Genomic DNA, 27,672 nt, shown 5'->3' on the forward strand with positions numbered 1-27,672 from the left:
ACATGCTTTTCATACCGTTTTATGTCTTAATATATATTTTTTAATAATCAAGATGTAATATTTATCCATTCATTCGTAAAAACTGTAAAATCATCATGCATTCAATATTTTTTATCAGGTGTAAGTGATATTCAAAAATTAAAGAAATCTTAATATAGCAAAGTAAAAATAACCTTCTAATACAAGCATATTTTATTATTAAATATATTTTAAGCACATATTTAAATAAAATATTACCTGATAAATATATTCATTTTCATATAATTATATCTAATATTTGTTCTCATTAAAGATCTCCATCGGGCCTAAATATTAGACGCGGCCCAATTAAAAAAAATTTTCTTGTCTTGAATTAAAATTATTTTCAAAAATTAGGCTCACCTAAACCCAAAGTAAATTTGGATTTGGGAGGGAAGGGGAGGGTAGGTGGGCCTTGCAGATCACTAGCTCTCATTCTACTTTTCCCTTTTAAATTTCTTTATTGAGGAACATGTGATAAACATTCTTTGTATTTTAAGCAGGGCTGTGAACCTCCTAAGAAAAAGTGTTAGGGTTCTAGTTCAATGAAATATTTCTGAACTTGGTTTGGGCCTATAAAAAATAAAGTCTTAAAATTAGTAAAAATGAACTTATCTTACTATATTTAATATTGACCGTAAAAATAATTTTTAAATTTTATAAGTAAATTATCATAATATCTTCCAAAATCTATATACTATAATTAAACTATTGATTTTTTATGCCTAACTTTGACAGCACATTGCAACTTGCATTTAACAAAACGATTTACTGATTTTAATATTTATTTGTTAGTCTTTTAAAATGATCCGACAAACAAGGATAAATATATGCTGGTAAAATTATAAAATATTTACCTGGAGTACTTTAAAATATAAAAAAAATGATTACACTAAAAATTAAATTCATATTAAAAATAGTTTTCATATTAAAAATAAAACATAATAATTATGTTTAAAATAGTTATGATGATTTTAATATTTAATTTTACTATAGTTTTCTATAAAAAAAAATTTAACATATTTTATTAAATAAATAAAATTCATGTCTAAAACAAATTTTTTACCATAAACTGTAAATCTTAAAAAGTTCATTAAAATACCAAGGGTTCTAATTTAGGGTTCATAGCAGAATTTTAATAGATTTTTAGCTGGACAGGCTTGACTTTTCATTAATTTTGGGGTGGCAAATTTTAATGATTTATAAAACTGTTGTTGAAGAATTAGATGACCATAGAGAAGGGATATAAGTATCTTTAATTGATATTAGGAAAAAATTAGATATAATAAAAATATGATGACCAGAAAATTCAAAAAATTTTAGGCCATGGCAAAATTTTGGTTAAATGACCCAGTCCTGACTTTCAGAAATTCCAAGCCGAGCTTGATTTTTAATAAATTTTGGGTTGAATTAGGCAAATTAAAAAAAAAAATTTGGGTCAGGCTGTGCAAAAAATTTAATGGACCAACTTGTGAAAATTCTTATTGTGCCATGCCCTGAAGCTCTAGTCTACATTGCTGCAAATATCTTATCCGTGAAATATAACACATTTTATATTGCATACAAATAAGATTAAAACAAATGCCCTAGATTACACATATTGTTTGTAGTTTGATGAGCACTCTTAGATGTGGTTGGCCATATTTGTATAACCTAACTACTATTTTTGATATATAAAAAAAAATATATGTTCTTTTAATAGTTACCATCAAATAATAATTTTACTTTATAAAAAAATGTCTATATTTATATACTACACCTTAGCTGTTCAAACAAAAATTGTCAAAATCTTATTTTTGTAAAATATGATTTTATTTTATAAATATGCCATTAAATTATGTCTATTTTCAGGCCTTTTTTATAAATATAAATAACCTAAAATTGCAATATTATTTGGTGAAAATAGTAATTATAAACGAAAACTGTTTTATTTTAGTAAAACACAACAATATTATCAAGACAGGTAAAACATTTTATCTTGTATTATACATGTTTCCACATAACCCCCCCCCCCCCAATTCTTACATTTTAACCTAATATTTCCTTTTCTTTTGTAGTTACAGTGGGCATTAAAAATGAATGCTATATTTAATATAAAATTGAAGCACAACAATTGCCACTTTATAGAGGTAATGGTCACTTATGCATATCTAGAGGTATGATGCTTTTTAAAAATCAAGATGATATTGGCCGTTTCAATATCACTTGATTGAAATTTTTAATAATAAGCATTATGGGAAATGTCTATAGGAATAATAATAAACTCTATATCAATTAATAAATATACATATTAAACAAATGGGCTATTTTGAGGACTGTGTCTATCTATGAATTTTTCACCAACCCGATCCGATATTGATACTATTTAGATTGATAAAATCAATATTTTCTATGCAAAAAATATTTACTTTTATTTGAAAACAATGTGAAAAACAAAAAAACACCTAAAAATTTTTCGCTTCTCATGGCTAAGGCAATATTTGGTCATTTTCACGTCACGAATGATAAGCTTATTTTATTTTTTTATTCTCAAAAAGTTAATAATTTTATTTAAAATATAGGCAATGGTTTATTGCTGATTATGACTCGTTAAATATTTTAAATTCTTTTCTTGAATAAACTAATGTCACATTTTTAGCTATTCTTTCTTTCAAAATAATTCGATTTTTTTAAATATTACGATTACAAATATTTTGGTTCCTTTTTAATTATCAATTTTTTAAAAAAAATTTCTTGAATCATTAAAATTCATGGACCTATAATAGAGATGTTTTAGTGTTCCTATTTCGTTCCCGTTCCGCCCAAAAATAGGTTCTGTTCTACATTTCAGATTGTTCCTGAACGCGTTCCTGAAAAAATGTCTAATTTTATATCTATTTTTATTTATTAATATACAAATTTTATTAATTTATTTTTATGATTAAGGATATTTTCTAAAGATTATCATTTATATCTATGCGTTGGTGTTAATATAAATTTTTTAAAAAACGTGATTAGCAAACTGTGTATTAGTGGAAGTTGCAATTGACGAGAATATAAAATTGTTGAGGCTTTTGATTGTTCCTTCTTAAAAACCCAATTATATTTTTCTTAAAAATTTCGAAAATTTTTTTATTCTATTTTTTATATAGCTTCACAAAATAATTAAAATTATTTAAAATTTGATATAAAAAAAATATACTTACTACTAATTAGTAATTGCTAATAATATTCTTAGACAAACTAGAATTAAATAGAAAAACTCTGTTTATGAAAAAACCATTAAAAATATAATATTTTTTTTACATTAATAAATTAAAAATTTATATATTAATCTTTGATATAATCTTGGAATCACCTTTATCATTCCATCATCCTCTCCATAATTCTCCTTGAGATCCTTTTAGCGGCTGATATCTATAAAAAAATAAAGAATGATTGGGCCGATGATACCTCTTTTCCACATTTTCAGATGAGAACATATTAAAAAAATTCATAATTTATTTAATTTAATATTAATTTTTTAGGTATTATAAATAATATTTGACTAATTGCCAATCTTATATGACTTTGTTTATTCCTTTAAAAAACATTTGTAGTAATTTTTTAAAAATTTAGAAAGGAAATTTTCACCATTTTAGGGCTTGAAGTTGTGATATACACACGCCTAAATTACCCATATCGATAGATAAAATGCCTTCCTATCCCAATATTATTGATCTTTTAGTTGATTTAGATATTATTTTCCTCTTTGAAAATTTATTTGCTGATTAGGCTTTTTATCTCTATTTTAATGCAAATATAAAGGAATTGGGGAAAAACTAAAACAAACATTTTATGTTATCTTCGTATTTACAATATTTATTTTCATTTCTTGATTTAAAAATAGAATACCTTATTGCTTTTCTACGATTTATTTTTTCTGCAAAACTTGCCATCTATGTAGAAGAAAGTTAATTAAAATTTCTATAAATTAATATGATTTTACTTATGGCGATTTTCCCCTTTAAAAAATAGCTTTAACAAAGTTGTCGATTGACTGACTGAATGAGAATGAAAGAAAGAAAGTCTGTAAATTACTACAATAAATAAGATTGATCCCTCCCACTTTTTTCAAAATATATTACTATTTTTTTTAGGTGACAGTAATGTTAATTTATGCATTTAATTAAAAAAAATAAAAAATATTATTTAAAAGAAAGAGCATTATTTAGAAGGCCCAGACAAGTATCTTTAAAAGCTATGCACAATTATAGCTCGGAAGACCTTTTATTCACATTATAAATAATTCGTACTTTTATTGAGAAAATAATTAATAAGAACGTGCTTTGATACATTGCCAAAGTTTAGAAAAGTATTATATTAATTTGTTGTCTTTCTTTTCTTTTTTATTTGATTTCGTTACCTTCTTTCTTACTTTATTCCTTCCCAAAACTATACTATATATTACGATGCACCTCAAATGACAATACTAATATTGAATCGATCGAATATATTCGTATTCGAATATAATTTGACTCGTTCATACGAATAATAATTTGAACTATATTATTCGAATATTATAATAATATTAAAAACTTAATTCAATTCAATAACCATTATAAAAAATATGGTTGCTTTGGTTTAAAGTTAAGAATTTTGAATTATTACTGAAATGGACAAAATAGGGCTTACAAGTTAAAGCTTTTTCTTTTTGCTTTTTACTTCAAATAATGTACTTTAAATGGTAAAAACACGTAAAATACTTTGTTTTTAACATTTTTTTTATAGAAAATATCACTAATTTAAGCAAAGGTTTTTTTAGGAGAAACAAAACTATAAATGCTTCTGGTCAATTTAAAGCACTATAATACATTCAAATATTTTATTGTTTATTCTAAAATAATAAATATACATTTTTTAAAAAATTAACACATAAAATATAAAATAAATTGCATCCGTAATACAAGATATATAAATTAGTAATCTATGAAAAGAACATAAACTGACTCGACGAAATGAATATTTGATTTCAGAGATTTCTATCGTCCGATACTTTTTATTTTAACTGATACCAGTGACCAATACCCAAAATGATAATTAACTTGTATTAATTTTTTTAAAAATTGGCTTAATTAAGCCATGAATTTATAAGATTTTTTTGTTTAAATAGAAGAATGAAAGCGTTTAATATTAGGCTCCATCTTGACTGCCTAATATTTTACTTTTAAATAACCGTCATAAAACCGAAATTCTTTTCTTATTTCTTTTTTACTTTTAAAATTTTGTTGCGAAATTTACTTTATTACAATTCGCAAAAATGTAGGTTTTGCGTTTTGGCGTACATTTTATAATAACAATGCATCACTTATTTAAATTGGAGCGGGATTTTTAATTTTACAAAAAATACGGAATATAACCTGAAACAGAAAAAATCCTAGCCTTTAATTATAAAAAGTATTAAAAAAAGCAAACCAATTTATTTTTAAAAGGGTTTCTAGCGTCAAACGGTAATTTGATCAATTTATAAGATACCTTTTTAAATGGATCACTTGCAGAAAAATGAACATACAAAAATATAAATTTCGACTACAAGCTTTGTTAAAATTGAAAAGCATTTTTATGGCTTAAATTAAATGTGAGACCGAAAAAAATCTTATAATAAATTTTTAACTAAAACAAAATTTATGAGTACATTTAAAAATAATATTATTCGAATATTTTACTATTTGAATAATATTCATGAATAAAATGAAATTATTCGAATAACCAAAATTTAATCAATTTGATTATGTATATAAAATCGAAAATATTTAAATCCTATCGAATATCAAATATTCGGTAGAGCACTAGCCAATACTATTTGATTTCGATACTGCCAATTTTAATTTTTATGATTAATTTTTTATTTAAATTATTTTTTGATGCTTTTTTTGTTTATTATGAAAACCATTTTTTTAAAAAAAAATCATTTTTAATTTAAAAATGCAAATTAATCAACTTATATTATTAAATTACTTGTATACACACACATACATCAAAATTTAGAAAATAAAACTTGAATTAATTATAAAATCTTTTTTTTATATACTAATAAAATATCAATATTAAATTTAATAATGATAAATTATTTAAATGATATATCTAGGGTTGTACCGATATCACTTTTTGGAGGCCGATCCTATCCTATATTCCCGATATTAAATTGATATCGGCCGATTACCGATCTGATATCATATCTAATTTTGTATTCTGTAAAAATACCAATGGTTTTAATTTGTAATATACTTTTTATTAGTATAACATCTATAATTTAATTATACCATAACTTATGTCATTTAAATATATTATAATAATCAATTATAGTTTATATTCAATTCTATTGCAATTCTAAAAGTATTTAAAATATTTTTATTGTTAAATCGCTTTTATATAATAAGTAACAACATTATTCTATTTTTCTCGCGATAGCTAACTTATTTTCGGTTTGTGGCTTGATCACTAACGGTATATTTTTGGTCACAATTTTATTAATACGCGATTTTATACACATAAATAAATTATCGCTTCAAAAATACCGCACAATAAAATGTTATATCTTTTTAGCTAGCGTTAAAATATTTTAAATAAGAAAACGTTTATCAAGGCCCAAGAAACAATTATTATGATTATTATCAATTTGCATGATTTGAAAGATAAAATATACCAAATATTGGTATAAAAAAATAAAAATTGTACAAAATGGTAAGTTTTTACTTTATATAAATTATTGTGATAAATAATTTTAAAATTAAAAATCAAAAGAACGGAACACCTATAATTTTTAAAGTTTTAGTTATTAAAATACTCTTTTATATGTAGGAATGAATCGCCTATAAAATCCTGAGAATCAGTGTCGACTCTGATTTTAAGTTTTATTGCATCGCTAATTTTATTATATTAGCTCTGAAAGTTCCATTTTTAATATTTTGTTAAACTCAAAATTGGCATCTTTCCCTAACTAAAAATCGGTGAATCTTCATTGTAGAAGTTTTTAAAATAATTTTTCGGCACGGCTCGTAAAATAGTTTAAATGCTACACGGCCCGAAAATCTTTTTTACGCAGGTCGGATTGCGGGGAACCCTAACCCCAATTTTATTTTTTGCCATTTATTTGGGTGATACATGCAAATTTTAACAGACATGAACTCAAGAAAATATTTTTGAACAGATAAAGAAAGGAAGAAGGGTATTATTTATTTTAAGGCTCATCATTATATTTTTGTTGTTTCAAAAAAAAACAAGGTGTTAAAATAAAAAAAATATCCTTCCCTCTTCCAACAAATACACCCCCATTCCCCCCTTTTTCAAGTGTAAAGTATTGATTTTCCCAGATGTTTTTGAATGGATTTTTTTACAATGTGATGATGACGTTTGTAAAAAAAATTCTTTTTTTTTGGGGGGTGGGGGGGGGGGTGGGAGGAAGGGGCTATATTTTATAAAATTATCGAGGTTATCATATTTATAATGAATTTGTAATTTATTTGTGGGCGAGTTTTCATCTTAGAGAGGTTTTTTAATTATCTTTAATTTAGAATATTCCCTGGATTATCATTATAAAAGGCAATTTAAAGATTTGAACAAACATCTTCTCAATCCCAATATCAAAAAAACTTATGGTTTTCTTTTTTAAGGTTTAAGGAATTTGATATCGACGATATATTTTTATGATAAATTTAACCAGAAAATAAGCAAGGAAGAAAGAATCAAAGATAGAAACTAAGCAATAAAGCACTCAACATTCGCAGGACAATAATTTTTTATGAGTTTAAAACAATCTAAACTATTTATTATAAAAGTAAATGCTTTAAATCGCAGGAATCATTTTTAACTGATCTAGATCTAATTTAAAAAATTGTGTTTAATAAATGAGATAGAATAAGACATTTAAAAATACGGTAGTTTTGTGATATTTGCATTCAGCCCCTTAGGAGGTCTTAGCGCCTTATTACCTTGTTTTAGCACTATGTAGGTTATCTGATTTTTTTTTATTCAGCGAAAATTTTCTTCAAAAAACATTATCGCGAATGCATTGCCGCAAATATCGAATGCAGCAAAAATGTATTACTGCGAATACATTACAACAGTGAAATATAATCACAAATGTATTATATTGAATACATTAAAACAGCTAATGTATTGAGCCGAAAGTATTATCCCGAATGCATTTACACAAATATGTTAAGCGAAGACATTTTTTACCATTTTTTCGCGAATATGTTACCGCAATTGCATCACGGCGAATCTATTACCTTCATTTTCTTCCCACGACAATTATCTCACTGGTAAATTTGAAATTGAAAATTACAATGCGTAACTAAATACATATTCACTTTATGCTGTAACTTACATTCAAATTACATGTTTTTACCGCGATCGAGAATGCAATATGGCAAAGAATAACATTTTTATTTAGGCTATAGCAATTATTCATTTTATTTTATTAACGGTATGAAAAAGTGTTTAATTATATTTTTTAATTATAAATTTTGATCAAGCGGCACAGTTCAAAAATAAGATTTCAGCTCAGCTCGATCCTAAGAATAATTTTCGGTCGGGCTCGAGCCGAAATAAATTAAATTTGCAGGGCGATAAGACCAGGTATATTTAAGGATACCTTGGATATGAAGCGTGTAGAGGTGAGAAGATCATGCTATTGACTAGAAATGAGATTATTCGATGAAAGAGATAAAAACAAGACATTTAAAGTGAATAATTGCCGTAGCAAGCCTTCGCAATGAGAAAAGAGATTCTTAGGGTTGGCCTTTTCACAGATCTCCATATCCCTATTTTTTTAAATTTTTTTTTTATATTTTGCTAAATAGGTTAGAGTATAGAAGTAGACTATTTGAAGAACATTTTTAGGAAAAACTGACATGATGGGGCCAGCACTCCCAAAAGTTAACAAATTATCGTTTTCGAAATATCATATGATTTACATATTAAATGCACAAGTATCATAAAAGAAATTTTAACAATTTATATCAACCATTTGTCATTAATGACTAAATTTCTAAAAATCGTGATAGTGCATTTGTGGTAATATATATTGTAATAATGTTTTTGAGGAAATACATTCGCTGCGTTTTGGCGGTAATATATTCGCTATTGTGCATTTGCCATAATGTTTTCGCTGTAATGCATTTGCTGTAATCCATTCGATATTGCTTCCGCGGTAATACATTCCCTGTTATGCATTTGCAATATTGCTTCGCGATAATATATCCACCAAATGCAATAACTATAATGTTTTCGCGTTACAGCCATGCATTGACAATATTGTTTTCGATTGGTAATACAATAATGTATTCGCAGTAATATATTCGAATAATTTTTTCGCCGTAATATCCGCCATGATGTTCGTGGTAATGGAGTGAGATATTGCTTTCGCGGTAATCTATATAATGCATTGTTATGTTTTCGCATAACATTAGCGATAATGTTTTCTGTAATATATTCGCTAAAATACATTCCTGGAAAAAAAATTTTTACGGTAATTACGTGATACGTCTTTTCTTTCTCCCTTTCATATTTCATTTATTTATTTTATTCCCTTTTTTTTTATTTAGGTCTTTATTTCTTTATTTCTCACTTTAATAAGAAAATTCGTCCATTTAAAAAAACATTTATATTGATTTGATATTTGATTTGTAAATTTTATAGTGTGTAAATAATAGGTTATATTGCTATTTTTTAAAAAAAATTATATATAGCTATTTAAAAACAAATAGGTATTGCTATTTTTAATGAAATTTTATGACGTCTTAAAATTCCTATAAAATTTATTTTTGTTTTACATTGTCGTCAATGACTTTTTGTCTTCTCATTTAAATCAATTATATATTAAAATGAGAATCAGAAGGTTCTATCTAAACAAATCATAGTATTGTTTATTAACATTGGTTGATTTGATTTTATATCCCTGTTAGAGATCTGCAAATCCCTACCAGTTAAGAATTTTTGCACAATTTACTCGGCCCAGCCCAGCTCATTAAATTATTTTCCGACCCATCCCGTTATAATTTTTTATACGATTTTATTTTTAATATTTATATCTAAATTTTCCCAAGGTCAATTAAAGCTCTTATATCTCTTCTCTATGGATCAATTTATACATCAACCATTTTATGAATCATCTGTTTGATATTTATATCATATTTATTCTATCATATCATTAATAACGTTTAATTTTTGGTGAATTTACTATATTAATTATAGTGGAGGGGGGGGGGTGTATCGATACCACTTTTTGTACACCGATCTGATATAAATTGATATCGGCCGATTACCGATCCCATCCGATATCATTGATTTTGTATTTTGTAAACATACTAATCATTTTAATTTTTAATGCATACATCTACTCATCTCATACTTTTTAATATAATATCTACAATTTAACAAAATAAATCATTTATAAATATTATATTGGGAAAAGTACCAAAGACTTAAATCCCAATTAAACTTAGGAAAGTCCCAATCCAAAAAAGAAATGGTCCGTTCAAAAAAGGAAATGTATCAATCAAAAAAGGAAAATGTCCGATCAAAAAAGCAAAAGATTCCTGATTTCATAAATAGGAAAATCGTTATTTTATAAAAAAAATTTACTGTTTTAATAATCCTGAAATCAGGGATGTGAACCCTTTGACAGAAAAAAGGGTCCAGGTCTGGGTTCGGGTACAGGAATAAAATTTGAAAGGACCCGGGTTCGGGTCCGGGTTCAGGGAACATAAAATAATGACTCAAAAAAGATTTTTTTTTCATTAATTTATTATTATACTTCAATATATACATATTTTTAATTTACAAATGAAAAATTTAAAAATGAAATAATTTATATTTTAAATGTTTTATTCTCGCACAATCATAATATCTTCTAAAATATCATCCTTGAGATTTTCACGTAAAGTAGACAATATATATTTCAAAGATGAAAATTCACGTTCTACCCATGCCTTAAAATAGATAGTTATCTTTATAAAATTATTGTACTTGTGTCGCCAGTACAGTCATGAAGATTCTAGATAAGATATATAATTCTGGATATGAAGAATTTTCTTCCCAGAATTTTAAAATATATATATCCTTATTTATTCTCAAAACTTCTGAGAACTTTACTATTAAAGATGCAATATGCATTTTTTGATCCTCCTTTCTATCTGATGATAATTTGATTTTTTTTTCTCTATCTAAAAATAAAATTTCAAGATCATCATTGTTGCTATGATTATTATATCACTACAACCAATAGGTATTGTCGTAGCCTCCAATATATTGTAAATAATGGAGTTTCGCTTATGCCATAAATCTTTAAGATGGTCTTTAGCTATTTATTTTTGCTTAATACTCAATAAAACTTGATTTAGAGGGTCTAAATATATAGAAGCGTATACAACACTATTTTGCAAATATTGTTGCTCTAGAATTTTCATGTTTTCTAATATTTCATATAAAAAGGACTGTAAATTTTTCTAAATCTAATCGGCATCTAATCCATATGCCTTAAAATCAAATACACATAATTGTTCTGATTGTAATCTTAATATTGTTATTTTTAAAAGAACTAATACACTAGTAAGGTCTTTTATTTGGCACCAATCATCTTCCTACAAAATGACTTCACATGCTCCTATAATAAAATACAGAAATCTTTCAAACTTAATAATCATTCTAGCATCATACAAATTAAGGACCAACGTTCATTTAAATTAAAATATTATTACTTGTACTACAAAATAATTCACTTTCAAAATAATCAACTTATTTCTATAACATAGCATATTAAAGAATTTACATAATAAAATATTTTTACACTAGAAAATAATTTACGATATCAATCTCTAAATATCTAGGAAGAAAATGAAAGAAAAACGTGAAGATAAAATAAATGATTCCACAAAAAAATTTAATAAAATTTATATTATTTTTTAAAAAAATATTTTTATTTTTAAAATTTTTTATGACACTTAGAACCCTTGGACCCTCCACTTTTAAAAAGGTTTCGGGTTTACGAGGGTTCAGGAGGGTCCGGGTCCATTCGGGTTCACATCCCTGCCTGAAATGTGATTATTTGGCATTTTTCTATAATTTTTGGTTATTTTTAATTTTCTTTCTTGGTTTATTTCATTTTTTAGCGATCTCTTTTTAATTTTATGCCATTTTTAATATATTTTTGTATTCTCCATTTTTTTTCATTTTTGAATAATTTTTTTTTATCTTCCTAGTTCTATTTTTCATTTTTTTAAAAAATATTTCTTTATTTTCATTCATCTTTTTTCTACTCGCTAATTTTTTTATCATTTTTCATTTGTAACCTTCATTTTTAAATCAGCCACAGAGACTGAGCTTATGGACTCGTAGGTGTCTGAATTATATGTAACTATTCAGTTTGATATTATAGTTAAAATTTATATTTTAAAATGATACTTTATTACTAAATGATTACTGTATTTCCCGCAATTGTAATAAGATAATGGTGAAAAAAGGAAAAAGAGAATTGAAGAAAGATGACAAGGAAAATAAATTTACTTGGAGGTAGAAGTCAAAAAGATAAACTTCTTCCTTTTTTGATTGACGCTTTTTCTTTTTTATACCTTTTCCTTTTTTGATCGAAACTTTTCTTTTTTATAAATGAGAAACCCTGTATATATATATATATATTATTTTAAATGCTTTAACTTAAATTTAAAATTAAAAAAAAACTAAAGCAGATAATGCAATGCGCTTTTTGCGCCTCTAAATGCTCCAAATATAAATTTTCTTTGATTTAATGTAAACAGGGACTAATGGATTTTGAGAAAATGGATAGAATCAGGGCGATATATACCGCAACGGTTCTAAAATTGCCGGAAAGAATATTTATATGCAAATTTAAAAATTTTTTATCACTATATTTAAATAACTAAGTATATAATTATCAAAAATTATCTCTTTGATATTCTACGTAAAAGTAAAACTTGAGCATGGATAAATATACTCACATGGCTTAAAGGAAATACAATAATATATCTATTATAAAAAATATTTGCAGCGTGGATATTTCAAAAATCGAACACAAATATGATTTCTTTAATAGGCCCATGTCGGATTAGCTAATCCATACATTCAAATGAATTTAAAATGTTTTAGTTTATGTTAAGGATATACCGATATTTTTATCTAATCGGGCCTAATTCCTCTTTTTTTAAACATCGGCGATCGGCCGATATTATTAAATTTTCCGATCCGATAAAATGTCTTAATTTGGAAATTTTATAGCATTGATATTTAATTTTTTAACATTTAAGAAAATTCATTTATTAAATTTTAAGAACATTCTTATATCAGTTTGACTAAACTACGAATGCCTAGGTAAACTGCAAATGCTTAGGTAAAATTTTTGATATATTCTTTATTAATTGGAGAGAGATTTATTTTCCTATATAAAATTATCAGAATATTCAATAATAAAGGAATATAATATCCTTTTATCTCATATTAAATAGTGTAAACCTTTAATGTAATTATATTAAAAATAATTATAATTACATTTTAAATTTCAATATAATTAAATCCGTAAGTTGGCATATTATTTATTTAAATTAATTATATCATAAGAAAATGAGAGTATATATCAAAAATTTTTACCTAAACATTTTCAGTTTACCTTGGCATTTGCAGTTTACCTAGGCATTTGCAGTTTAGTCAAACACCTTTTTAAGTAATAATATAATATGATTTTAAATTTAATAAAACAAAAAATAATTTTAAATTTTTTTTCATAAAATAATCATACACCAACTTGCGTATTTAATATCATTGAAATTTAAAAGTAATTATAATTATTTTAATAAAATTATATTATTAAAGGATTTAAACTTTTATGAGATAAAAGGAAATAAAATTATTTTTTTACCTAAGCATTTGCAGTTTACCTTGGCATTTGCAGTTTAGCCCAAACCCTTCTTATATATTTGAAGTGATAAATTTTAAAAAGCTAAATAAATTATTAAAAATATGCAAAAATAATAATAGAACACATAATTTATTTTTATAGGGTGTTTATTATTTTAAAACTAAATGATCTTAAAAAAATTTGCAACAATTTACATCTATCATGAATAAGAAAGAATTTTGGAGATTACAACGATTTTGTTATATAAATAAGGTTTATGAATATTAAACTTATTTAAAAACGAATACGAATCGATTAATGAATTATTAACGAATTGAATAATTTACTATTCATAATTATACTAATCGAATAATTATACTATTCGTATCATACGAATGCGAATAGTAAAATGAATTATTCGATTGGTTCAAAAGAATCGAATACGAAATTAATTGTTCGATTTGTATTTGTTTTTGAATAGGTAATGAACATTTATATTTTTTAGATTGATAAATAAGCTAATATAATAAGATCATTAAAATTTGATAGTAGTATATTTTAAATGACTTATGTTATGGTATGGTCGATTTATGTGATCTTATACAAATTCTTATCTTAACAATATTTCCTAAAGTCCAATGCACTTCAAATAAGTACATGACTTCAGTTCAGATTACATTTTAATCTCCCAAGTTTTAATTATTATTTTTTTAATATAATTTCGAGCCCATTTTCATACCTTTATTATTTTAATTTGGCATTTATATAATATCAATGCTAAATATAAATGTATTTTCTAGGCACATTAAATTCTTAAAAGTTCAATTTTTATTAAGAATTTTTAAAAAATTGTTTGATATAACACACAGCCAAAATTCTGAAAAGTTCAATAAATTCTGGAAATAGATATTACTCAGAATTCTTTTAAAAAATTAACCCAGTCACAAAACAGTTCAGAAGAGTCTCCTAACGTGTTTTCAATTGAATGAAAATGTTTAGAATTAAGAAAACGATATTTTTTCAGGAAACCTCCAGTACTTTACCAAAACAGGAATAGAGGAATTTTTTGGCCGGAATGAAATAAAAACATTAAATATCTTTCGAGTCCCTAATATGAGTCTTATTCTATCCTTCTAATTGAAAGATTTTTGTGAGTCTTATTCTTTCCCTTTTATTGAAGGATTTTTTTAAAGTTATTTAGCCAAGCATCCATTAAGATATCGAATATATAAAATAGTTAGTTATGTATTTCTTTGCTTAAAAAAAATATGAATGGGGTTTCTCTTCTTATAATGCTCAGAATAGAGAAGTTTTCTCTATACATAAAATACTGCTTTAAAATATATATTGATAATTATTGCTTATAAATACTTAAAATTTTAAAATATTTTTTAACCCTAATCTTTTATAAAATTTGAACCATTTATTAACAAAAATAAAAAGATAAAAACATGCCTTAGTTGGCTTATTTTTTAAAATATTTTTACATCTTTAATTGATGAACTGGGGAGTTCAATATAATACCTTAACTTTCATTGTTTTTTATCCTCAAATAATCATATTTTTATTCTAAAAAATTTATGTTTTTTCACTGACAATTCATAAAAAAACCTGATTCTATTTTTAGATCTTTTTTGAGCTATTAATTTTTTAAAAATATGTTAAATCACACCACACAGCCCATTTTAAATTAAATCATTTTATTTATTAGGTATCAAAGATTGTGTAATGCAAGTACTCAACTAGTTTATAAGACTTTCTAGGAAGCTTGACATATATTCCCATAAAAAACTCGAAGTATAATGTGCACTTCGCTATACCAAATCGCCTTATCGGAAAAATTTCGTGATCCTTTACCCTATCACCTTAGCCTCTTTCAATTAAAATTACACGCATATATCATAACACGTTCGAGAGTATAATTACAACATAGAATAGCCTTCTGTTAGATTATTCTTTAATTATAGTCAACACATAACTTCGGTACTAATATTTTGGACTTATATGAGATACCAATCCACTTCTCTTCTAATTAAAATTCTAGTGTTAAAAAAATAAATATAAAAAGTATCAAAAAACGTTTCTTAACGTTTCACGTTAATTGAAAACATAATTCTTATATATGGGACGAAAGAAAATTAAAATTTTGCGAATAGGGGATGAAAGGAATAGACAGGTTTTTTTTATATAGATATAATACCGATTTATGAATATTGTTAAATTCACAAATTTTCAAATCTCTGACTCCTATTTCAAATCTTAAAAAACATATTAAATGTTAATTTCTCCCTCAATTAATGAGAATATTTGAATAGTTTTGTTTCAACTATCCATTAATTATGAATGAAAGAGAAAAAAGAGAAAAAGAAATAGCAAGAAAGAATGGAAGAAAATAAATTAAGTTTAGAAGGAAAGGAAAAAGAAATAAGCAAAATGAAAGTAAAATGGATACAAAATTTTGGGTAATCTCTAATTTATTCTAAATACAGGTAACTTTCACCAAACGTAAATTCGGCCTTATGAAAAAGGCTTACGAGTTGAGCGTTTTATGCGATTGTGAAATTGCCCTTATAATTTTCAGTCCCAACAACAAGCTTTTCCAATACGCCAGTACTGATATGGATAAAATTCTACTTAAATACACGGAATACAACGAACCACACGAGAGCCGCACCAATAAGGATATCATGGAGGTTTACTTTTATTTATTTTTCTTTTTTTGCTTTATTTCATTTTTACTTTCTTTTTTTTTCATACTTTTATTCTTTTATTGTTTATTTCCTCCCATCTTTCTTTTCTTCATTTTCTCGTAATACAATATAAAGAGAGAAAAGAATTTTAAAAATTTATTTTATCGAATTATCACACATTATCTCCCCTTTTTATCTGATAAAAATCAAGGCTTTAGGCAAGAAGGGGCTACCCGGGCCAGGGTCATTTATGATGGCTCAAGACGGAGGCCTTTTTACAGAAGAGGATGAAGACTTACCCGAAGAATCGATGAATAATATAAATACCACCAATCATCATCCACCACACCTTGGCATCAACAAAATTAACGATACATACTGTAAAAAAATATTATACCCACAAATTTTTTTTTTCTATCAATATTTTCTTACGATATTTTAAGTTTTAACGTGATTAACAATGACATATCAACTTACTCTTCCTCATTCCCACAAGAAACAGCAAATTTTTGAAACCATTTTCTAAATAAAATCATATATAGACTCAATTTACCTAAAAATATACTTTATTTTATCAAATTAAATTCAAAAATATTGCAAATACAGATTAAGTTTTTACGAAGTTATTGACTATTTTTTTCACTTAAAAATCTGGGAAATTATGCTCAGTACTAATCAGCGTGGTGCCGAGACTTTTGGCTGCCCCTTAAAAAAACACAATTTACCTAAGCTTTTTTAATAATTTTTCTCAATCTATTAAATTTTAATCATAAAAGAGTAACGCACATTATTAATGAATATAATCATAAACTAAAATATTGCAATTTTATTTATCATCCTCACCTTTTTATATGCAAAAGAGGATATTATATCAGTATAATCTAACGATGAGTCGATATCATTTTCTATTGAAATTAAAGAGAGATTAACAAGACTGTGCCATGCAGGATATTAGGTAAGTTTTAATTAATTTGAGCGAGAAGCTGCGTTCTGCGGATTAGTTGGAATGGTTAAAGTAATCCTTATTACAATGGATATATTTGGTAAGGCTTCGTTTAACCTATGTGTTAACATAGCGTAAAATTTCCAATGGAGTTTTTATGAGGTGCCTGCTTAATATACTCACTAAAATAATTCAATTTCTAAAGTATCTTAATCTGCGAATAAAATATTTAATTGACAACATGTTTTCTTTAGCTCTCTTTTAAGTGCATTTATCAATTCTGGTATATTAAATAAAATAAAGTGCTTTAACTACTAGAAACGTTCCTCCAACGAATTTCTCGCTTGATCTAGTAATGCATTGAAAAATTCAATCTCATATTCCTTTTTAGGCTTGTCATGTCTTTCGTAAAAAAATTGTTTTAAAACCATCCGTCTACAAATTAATGTTATTGAAGGAAAGAGATGCTCTTCTAAACTCATTTCCGTTTCATGCACATGCTCTCACACTGAGTCAAAGGAATTATGAAAGCCGTTTTCCTTAAAGCGATCTAAAATATCTTGGGTACTTTCTATAAGTGTAAACTCTTTCCAATTCAATTTCACTTCGCATGATCTTACTTTCTAAATTCACCTGCTATTATATCAAACCAGATGTTAAAAGTTACCAAAAATGGGAATTGTTTAAATTCTTTAGCCAATGAAATGACTTCTGCGCAGCATTGGGGGAAGAAATTATTAAAGAATGTTACAAATATGCCAGGTGGGGTCAGCAGGCTTATATTATTTCTCTGTTAATTATTCGCTTTAATGCTGTAAAATTGATAACGTTTACAACGACGGACATTAGATTGAAATGCTATATATTATTTTAGAAAATGTGTAATTTAGTGGTTTATTAACGGAGTTTGATTGGACATTATTAATTATTAAATCATTTTAAAGTTTTACTTGAATTAATGATAAAAATAGCCCAAATAGTGAGTACTATCGTCAAATCCGAAAATGGGTTACAACTTTACGATAATAGAAGACATTTAACTGCGAGAAATGTTAATGGTATTGATACTTTCGAAGATAACCCTCTCGACTATCTGCTGTCCAAACAGAATAAGGTTCCCCCTCATTTAAATATTTATATTTAGCTCTTATGAAAATTTGATTCTATTTGAAGATAATTCATATTTATTTCAATTCTAACCCCCCTCCAACCTCCCCCCCCCCCCTACTCCTCACATCCAAAACAACAACACTAATCTCATTTTAAATGTTGTTTCATAATAAAAATCTACGGAACATAATTCTAAATATTTTTTTCCAAATTTTTTATTTAGTTTCCGAGTTAACAATAGTATAATAAAGTAAACATAGCAGTCTACTTCTTCAAAAAAATTTATATCTTAAGTTTCACTTTCGTATATACTCATCTTAAAAATAAAATGGGAACGGATAAGTTGTTATTTGTTCTCTTAATGTGGTCACAAATTTAATATGTAAATAAATAAATATTAGATTTACATTTTTTTAAAAAATTCGTCTGTAATCGTAATAAATGTAAAGCACTTTTTATTTTTTAGTATTTTAAATATAAATAACTGAGACCTGCAGAAGTACCATTTAAACGGCCTGGCCTGGATTTTTTTCAAAAATTTTTTTCGGCCCAGCCCGGCTTTTTTTAAAAATATATTTTATTTATTTTTGATTTTTATAGCTAATAATGGCGATCAAATATTTGGTTTTAAAATATAAGGCCCGGCCTGGATTTAAAAAAAAAATTTTTTAGGCCTGGCCCGGGTATATTTAAAAAAATTAAAATAGGCCGGGCTTGCAGGTTTTTGATAAATACTAAATACTTCCGGAAACATTCAAATTAATACAAGTGCAAAAAAGTATTTGTATGGTATTTTAAGTACAAGTATTCACTCTACTGCCCAACTCTGGTTACACTTCTCGTTATGTAAATTGATAATAAGCAGAAACCCTAACCATATCTAGGTTCCGTTACGGTTCAGGGATTTTTTTTTATGTAAGTTACGGTTCAACTGATTGAAATTAAAAAGGTTTGGTTACGTTTTAGAAAAATAAAGGCTTTTTGGGGTTTTAAATGCTTGTAATATTAATATCAACTTTTTTAAATTAAAAATATAGAAAGACATGCAAAAGTCTGAATTGATTTTATGAGAAAATGTATTAGAGAAATATATGATTAGTACAAATATGCAATATGTCCAGGGACTTCTATCACGGAGTGGGTGGGGTAGTCAAGATCGTCATTGAAATTGAAGGGGAATGGCATTTGAATAAATTGTAAAAGGGTAGGAGGTAGTTTTAATTAAAATTCTTTTTTGTTAATTTTGATTTGATAAAAGGTGGATAATGGGTAAATCATTAACTGGAGAAGGGGTGTAAAAGTCCTTGAATATTTTTTCAAAAGTTTACAATTTATATAGACATTGTGAGCCTCGAGAACGCTTTTCAACTGAGATTTACAGGGGGCTGTAGCATTGTTGAGTGACCGATATGAAATGAATCAGGATATTCATATTATTTTGCCTCTCAGCCCAGTAGGTCATTGAGGAATTTCTTTCGGGACTCTTTTAACCCTATCATAGGAATCAATTAGGGAACATATCTATTTTCAAGTCATATCCAGAAACGTAATTCACAAGATATATCAATAATAAAATTTTTTAAACATCATTAAATTTCAAATATGTTATATAAAAAAGTGATTAATTTTATCATTTTATTCTTTTTCTTAATTTCAAACTATTAAATAGATTTATTAAAAGATATCTATAATAAGAATTTTAATGATTGCATATAATAAATAACACATAATCAAATAAAAATCTCAGATACCAATTTCTTATGTACAAAAAATAAATTTAAGATTTTTTTATAAATCAAATTTTTTCTGTTAATTGAGATAATTCTTAACAAATTTTTTTACTAGTTAATTAAAAAATTTAAATAAAAGATTAATCCCCAACTTTTTAAAAAATTATTTAAAACCTCCATTAAGTGGCCACCCATCTATATATAAAGCATTTTACAGGTATTTTTTATAACAGAGCAAATGACCTTAAGGAGTCAAGATAACAAGGAAGATTCATTACAATTAAGAAAATATTTAAACCATTTCGATTTCATTTTGAAATATAATGAAATAAGATGCACTTATTCTCTATCTTATTTAAAATTAATTTTATTAGCACAAAAGTATTAATAATTGCAAAATATTTAATATTATTATCAGAGACCTGCAGAGGTACCATTTGCACGGCCCGGCCCGGTTTTAAATTTTTTAGGCCCGGCCCGGCTCGGCTCGGATATTTTTGAAAAAAATTTTTACGGCCCGGCCCGGCCCGGATTTAAAAATCTAAGGCCCGGCCCGGATATTTTTTAAAAAAAATTTTTACGGCCCGGCCCGGTTTAAAAATTTAAGGCCCGGCCCGGATATTTTTTAAAAAAAAAATTTCAGGCCTTGCTCGGAATTTTTAAAAATTATATTCGACCTGGTATATACAAAAATTCACCTATGAGGTATTTTACCATATTTTTCAGCGAGTATTATCGCTTATTATTTAAAAAATACATGTAAAAAGCTAATATTTTGAGAATATTATATTGAATTTATAAAAATTATAAAACTGTTATTTATAAAAATGGATATTTTGAGCATATACTATTTTTATATTGCATTTATAAAAATAAAACTAATATTCATAAAAATGGTAATAATATTTTGAGCATATACTATATTTTTTATTGCATTTAAAAATAATAAAACTAATATTTAATTTATAAAAATGGAAAATATTTTGAGAATATAATATATTGTATTTAATTTACTATTTAATTTATAAAATAAAAATAAATCGCTATTTAAAAAATGTAGGAAAAATAAATAGTATTTTGAAAATATAATCTAATTGCACAATATTAATATAATTTATTTTATAATATAAATTTTTAACAAAAGAAGATAATTGTATTATATAATATTGTAAAAAAAAATAATGAAAAATGTTGGATTAAAAACTTTCATGACTCAAGGTAAATATAATAAATGCAAATTTGACAGTTTGCAAAGTAAAAAACCAGCATGATTGACGAAACCCTATACTCAAGAAAGATATTAAAAATTTACAAATTATCATGAAGAAAGAGAAGCATATCTACCTTTTCAGGTTGAAGATTACTTCTTCTTTCTTCAAGAATTCTCGTAGTGGAAAAATTCCGCTCACAGCTTGCACTTGAAGCAGGAATTGTCAATTTTGCTAAAATTGGAAATTCGTTTTGATGAGCCGCCCACCACTCTAACAAATTATCCACCTTGTTTCATCTATTTTTTTATTTTTTTATTTATGTAATTATAATATTCATCATCGGGTATTGACATATTACCAGAATTACCATCGCCCCATTTGTCATAAAACGATTCAGTTGTTTAACAACAGTCGTAATATGACTGGTCAATGGTATTTCATTTACTTCCTGAGCCTCTTGTAATTTAATATAATCTTTTATATAGTTTTCCGTCATCTTGCGATCTGTCCCTGACTATATACGTAATTGCTTGAATTTGGGACAGAGAAAAATAGAAATAAAATGATACTTGTGTAAAACAAATTTTTCAATTAAAAAATGCTTTATATTAAGTAAAATCAATTTTATTTCTCCTTTTTCGCTTTGAAAAGTATTACAAACTTCAAGAAGTGATATTCCTTTATTTGATTGTTTTGGTAAAATATATTCTAAAAATTTAGATATGAATTATAAAAAAATATATTAATAATACTTGAATATTGGGGCTTATTTAAGATATTCCTTTATTTGATTGTTTTGGTAAAATATGTTGTAAAAATTTAGATATGATTTATAAAAAAATATAATAATACTTTGAATAAATTTGCAGGAAATTAATAATTAGATCGATCTGTGGGTGTTAGGTAGTGTTAACCATCACCCAATATTATATTTATCAATAATATAATATAATCTTATAACCATTAACTCATAATGTAAAAATTTTTATAAAAAATATTAAGGCCCGGCCCGGGTTTAACAATCTTAGGCCCGGCCCGGCACGGATATATTTAAAAAAAAAATTTTTAGGCCCGGCCCGGATATGTTTAAAAAAATTTTTTTTAGGCCCGGTCCGGCCCGGCCCGGGTATATTTAAAAAATTTAAAATACGGCCCGGGCCGGGTTTAGGGCCGGGCCTGCAGGTCTCTGATTATTATTAAATAGATATCCTATTTAAATTTTTTTTATAAATATAATTGCAAATCATTTATTATTAATATAGAGGAAATACTAGAAATCTCATAAATTAAATTTTATAAAATGTTTATATTAAATATCTTATAACGGATCGAATACCAATTGCAAAGACCGGACTGAAGCTTTATCATTCGAAACAATTTTCATATATGACAACATATAAAATATACGTTTATTTAATTTATTTTTATGTCCTTCTTGTTTAACACATATGATACAGTCGCCTTTTCTATCTGCTGTATCTTTGGCTCACCATCCTTATCCTTATCCCCACCCACATCTTCCTTTGAACCTCCAACCGTCGCTCAATTTAAATCACCCACACTCTCATCACATATCTTCACTTTACCTCAACAACTCTTCCCTAATGGATAATAACGACATATTGCTCTCGGATCTCAACAATAATAACCTTAATCTTCATCACCACCCGCAAACCCAAAATATTACCTCCAATTACCATTATCCCAAACCTGTTCGCTGTCAAAATGCCGAAATCAACAGACACGCAAGTGATGCGAACAATTCAGCGAATTTAAATACTATAGATCTTTATAACAACAGCCCCCGTACACCTAACAACAAAAATAATTTGGAAAATTTGACTGTCTCTACTAACCTTAACTCTCAATGCGAAGATAGTAATGTTAACTTTGATATGAACTCACTGCAACAGAATAGTAATAATCAAGGTCATTTATTAGGTCTTAATAATTCTCCTTGTCCTTCCAGTTTTGTTGCTAGGAGAGGGTCTGGTTGTTCCAACCTATCTACGGTATCATCTAGTCTCAACATACCAAACACTATAAACAATAGTAAAATATTTTACTTATTTTTACCAGCATATATTTACTGATATTCTTTAAGTTTTAAACGACACTTTTAAAGTTAACCAGGATATTTTTAAAAAAGGCGCACATTTTTTGGCCGATACCATCGATGCTTATAAAGATATTATGCAGTGCTTAATAATTGTTAAAGAAAATACATAAAAGAAATAATATAAATATGGCTTGTATCGTAGGTCTTTCAATTCATGCCTGGGTTCGAATTCCACATGCTCCTAGAGTTCTGGATAATTTTAATAATAATGATCCCATTTCATTGTTTCTATGAAAATTTGCACTTTTTGTTTCCGTAATCATTTAGGATTGCCATATAGATATTAGCAAAGCCCACAGTTTAGAATTTTTGTACAAGTTGTCCGACTCGTTATAATTTTATAAAAAATTTACCTTTTTGTACGAATTATTTGGTTACATTTAAATACATAATCTAATTGTTTCCCGATATCAATTAAGGCTTTTATACATCTATGACTATCCCCTTTCTAAAATAACCGTTTTATAAACCAATGTTCTTGATATTTATATTATATATTTGCAATTGAATCAAATAATAGCTTGTTTAATTTTTTGTGAATTTACTATATTATTTATAGATTAGACAGCTCTTAAAATATAAAGAAATACTTATATTGTAATTTATTTTCAAATATATTAAAAAATTTATGCACGGGCTGGCCTAATTAAAATTTTACTCAAGTTCAGGGATTTGCGAGGTCCTGATCTATTTTTTATGTATAAATTGTCTGGCCCAGTATAATTTTTAAAATTTTCCCTGCGACGGGACAGACCGGGCTTTGTGTTTACCCGTTAAATTAAAATTATATATAAAAGTGAAATTAGTATACATATAATATAATCGCAGACAGCAATTTTAATGAGAGTTCCGAAAAATTGGAAACTAACAATGCCTCTTGCACTAATGATATGATGGAGATGGATGGATTTTTAGAACCCGCGTCAGCATTAGGTATCAAAAGGCCTCGGAGAGGAAGCGCACCTTACACATTGCTAAGTCATAACAATAATGTTAATGCTAACAATTCTAATAATGTACCCAATGATAAACCTATCGAAGAGTTTAAAGCTAGTGGTGGCCACCAATCTTTGCTAAGTAAGTAAATATTAGTTTTGAATGATCTGTTTATCCATATTTTGAGTTTTAAGATAATCAAATCTTTCTCATTTTAAAATTATTATATCTCATTCAAATTTTTATATTAAGCTTTGTTATTTAAGCATTTATTAATTAAATAAAACTTTGTTTATACTTAAAATTTTTACTATTTATTATAAATTTTATAATAATTTTTGATTGTAAAAATAAAGCAACTGCCATAAATTAGTATTGTTAAAAACCTCGATTTAGGGGATTTTAAAAAGAACGGCGAAATCAAGATTTTCCACAAACATATATTTGCTAACCTTTAAAATTTTGACAAGACATGGCAGATAAAATTTTGAGGCTTCTGTAATATTTTTTTTGGCTAAACTTAATTTAGCCGTTTTTAAAAATCACCGAAATTTAGGTTTTTAATAGCCCTATCATAGATATCATATTTATAAATATATTTAATTATTATTTAAATCTCATAATTGTTTAAATTATAAGAGTTAAAATGTGCTTTTCTGCCCCAGAAAACGTTTATACCTTAAAAACTATTCGATAAAAATGCACTAAATTTTTGTAAATATTATTAGAAAACCAGATGAAAATATTTATAGCTTTTCTTGTAATAACGAACTTAAAATACTAGGGTGCGGCTATACCCCATAAAATCTTTAGAGACTTAATTAAAGGCCTAGCTACATTGAATAAAAAGAGAGGCAATGTTGTTAGTGCCTTTGACAAAGTCATATAATATGACCAGACAACCCTAATTATTTTGAAATTCATAATGCCCTTTAGTAAAACTTAATGATTTAATGTTCATCTGATTATTTCTTTTTGTAATTTTATTAGAGTACAATTTTTTTTAAAGGACTTGCCAAATAAATAATCGTGTCTTTAAATTTTTATCAGCATGCAATCCCTTCAATCCCGATGAAGAAATAAGAAATGTCGTGAATCAACATCGTCTGTCGATACTGCCCCCTTCTAAATTGCTACACGAAAATGAAATTCCTCAATTACTCCGACAAAACACTGAACTATTTGCCAAATCGACGTTCGACGCCCAATTGTTGAGGAAAGAATTGACTCAACCTTCTCGCAGAAATTTTGCCTATTACTATAATTTCGAATATAACAATAATAGTTGTCCAGGTGATAACCTAAATAATTTAAACGGAAACTTTAGCGGAGACCAAAACATCGCTAACGTCGAGATGAGAACAAACACGCCTTATCATATGAGGAGTTCAGACATTGGTTATTTAACCAACTTCCAAGTAAGCAGAGCAAGAAATAAAAGGTATTCCCTGGATAATTTTAATTTGAACGGACTTCAACAAGACTTGGACAAGTATCTTTCCCCTGGCTCATGTCAAAACGCCGAATCAAAGTCCTCCTCCCCTAAAATCAAGGTAGAACAATTTGATATTTCAATTTCGCCAAAACTAACGAATAACACAAATAATGGAAGCAACTTAAATAAAATGAATTCTGCTGTTCACCAAAATAATAAAATAGCAGAATTGAGCACCGAAAATCTTAACAATGGCAACAATAACAACCCGTTTTTCCAATTGATGCACTCTTACGATACCGATAGTGGATCTAACAGTAATGTCTTGATGGCTTGAGCTAAAATTTTGAGTTTCCTCCAAAATCAAACAAACAAAATATTTGTTATAATAAATCACGATTTTTTTTGCCACCAATTCATAAGCCAAAAAAAATTATAACTAAAAATAAGAGTATACTTTATGTGAAATCTAAAATTGCAATTTGGTATCAACATTTTAACTACAGATTACTAAACATACAGTTAAAATCATTTTTGTTGGTTTATGGTTGCCTTTACTCACCAATGTGTTTTATTGTATTTTATAAAATAGTGTAAATCCTCAATCATGCTCTTATTAATTAAATTTAACGAAAGATACTCCAATTAATATTTAGTCAACTTATATAATAGGTCTTATAATTTGTGAACTTAAAGAATTTTATCCTACTTAGGGCCATTAATTAATTTTTAATTTGGTATTTCGATATCAGAATTATTTTTAATTTTTTTATAGATCTAGTCAATTATAATTTTTAAAAATAATTCAAAGGTGGTAGCAAAATATTATATTCTTTCTATACTGGTAATTTAATTATATATTTTTTTATAAAATATACATTGATATTAAATTTGAATTTTATTTTTCAATCAGGGATAATTTTTTTTAAACTAAACACCGCATCTTTTATCATATTAATTTTTTCCCCCTTAATCCTATTCTAGTCCATGACTTTTATCATGACCATTAACTATAGTCATCATTACACATATCTCTATTAACTTTTGTGATACATCATAATTTATTATTTTACTATAATATCGACGCTTGAGCATTGGATGGATCTATATCCTAATATTTCTCATTTTGAGATTTATAATAGATGTTTTTACGAATCATAATTTAATAAAATATTTTTAAAAAAGAGTTCTCCTTACTTTTTATTTTCTCTAGATAAAAAAGGTAATGGTTTCTATCAAAATTTTTAAATGATAGCTCATCTTTGGATAGTTGATTCCAATACTCAAGTCACGATGAATGATCTATATCGCCTTAATAGGGTTATCCAAGCTCATTTTTTTAAATCAAATCTATTATTTTGATATAAATTTTCTCTAAGTTTTCTATAGATAATTAGAAATTTTATTTCTTGAATAATTGTAAAAAAAATTCTTTGCGAGATAAAAATTGTTTCGCTAAATTATACACTATTAATTACTTCAGGTTAATATTTTTTTAAAGTAAATATATATATACATATCCTATTTTATTAATGGTGTAGGTCCAATGACCAAATTATAAAAAAACATTTTTATCATTTTTGATTTATTTGAATTTTTATTATAATTTA

At 26.2% G+C, this 27,672-nt stretch overlaps 1 protein-coding gene across 1 annotated transcript; it reads left to right on the forward strand.

Annotated features, from left to right (window-relative positions):
* The first annotated feature begins 59 nt into the window (after nt 1-59).
* LOC135927661 (serum factor response D-like) lies at nt 60-27,546 on the forward strand. Its single transcript, XM_065463804.1, has 8 exons — nt 60-162; nt 15,600-16,064; nt 16,378-16,581; nt 16,790-16,958; nt 18,493-18,635; nt 23,030-23,624; nt 24,520-24,768; nt 25,678-27,546. Exons 2-8 carry the CDS (start codon nt 16,011-16,013, stop codon nt 26,397-26,399), a joined length of 2,136 nt encoding a protein of 711 aa, XP_065319876.1. The 5' UTR covers nt 60-162; nt 15,600-16,010; the 3' UTR covers nt 26,400-27,546.
* The last annotated feature ends 126 nt before the right edge of the window (nt 27,547-27,672 follow it).

Source organism: Gordionus sp. m RMFG-2023, chromosome 3 (assembly GCF_954871325.1).
Source record: "Gordionus sp. m RMFG-2023 chromosome 3, tfGorSpeb1-WG-v2, whole genome shotgun sequence".
Classification (NCBI taxonomy): Eukaryota; Metazoa; Nematomorpha; class Gordioida; order Chordodea; family Parachordodidae; genus Gordionus; species Gordionus sp. m RMFG-2023.

Excerpts from the sequence above, each read along its gene's own strand:
- LOC135927661 (XM_065463804.1), top strand. The coding sequence starts at position 16,011 with ATGGGACGAAAGAAAATTAAAATTTTGCGAATAGGGGATGAAAGGAAT. Across the intron at positions 16,065-16,377 it reads GGGATGAAAGGAATAGACAG|GTAACTTTCACCAAACGTAA; the intron begins GTTTTTTTTATA and ends TTCTAAATACAG. Across the intron at positions 18,636-23,029 it reads TGCTGTCCAAACAGAATAAG|TCGCCTTTTCTATCTGCTGT; the intron begins GTTCCCCCTCAT and ends CATATGATACAG.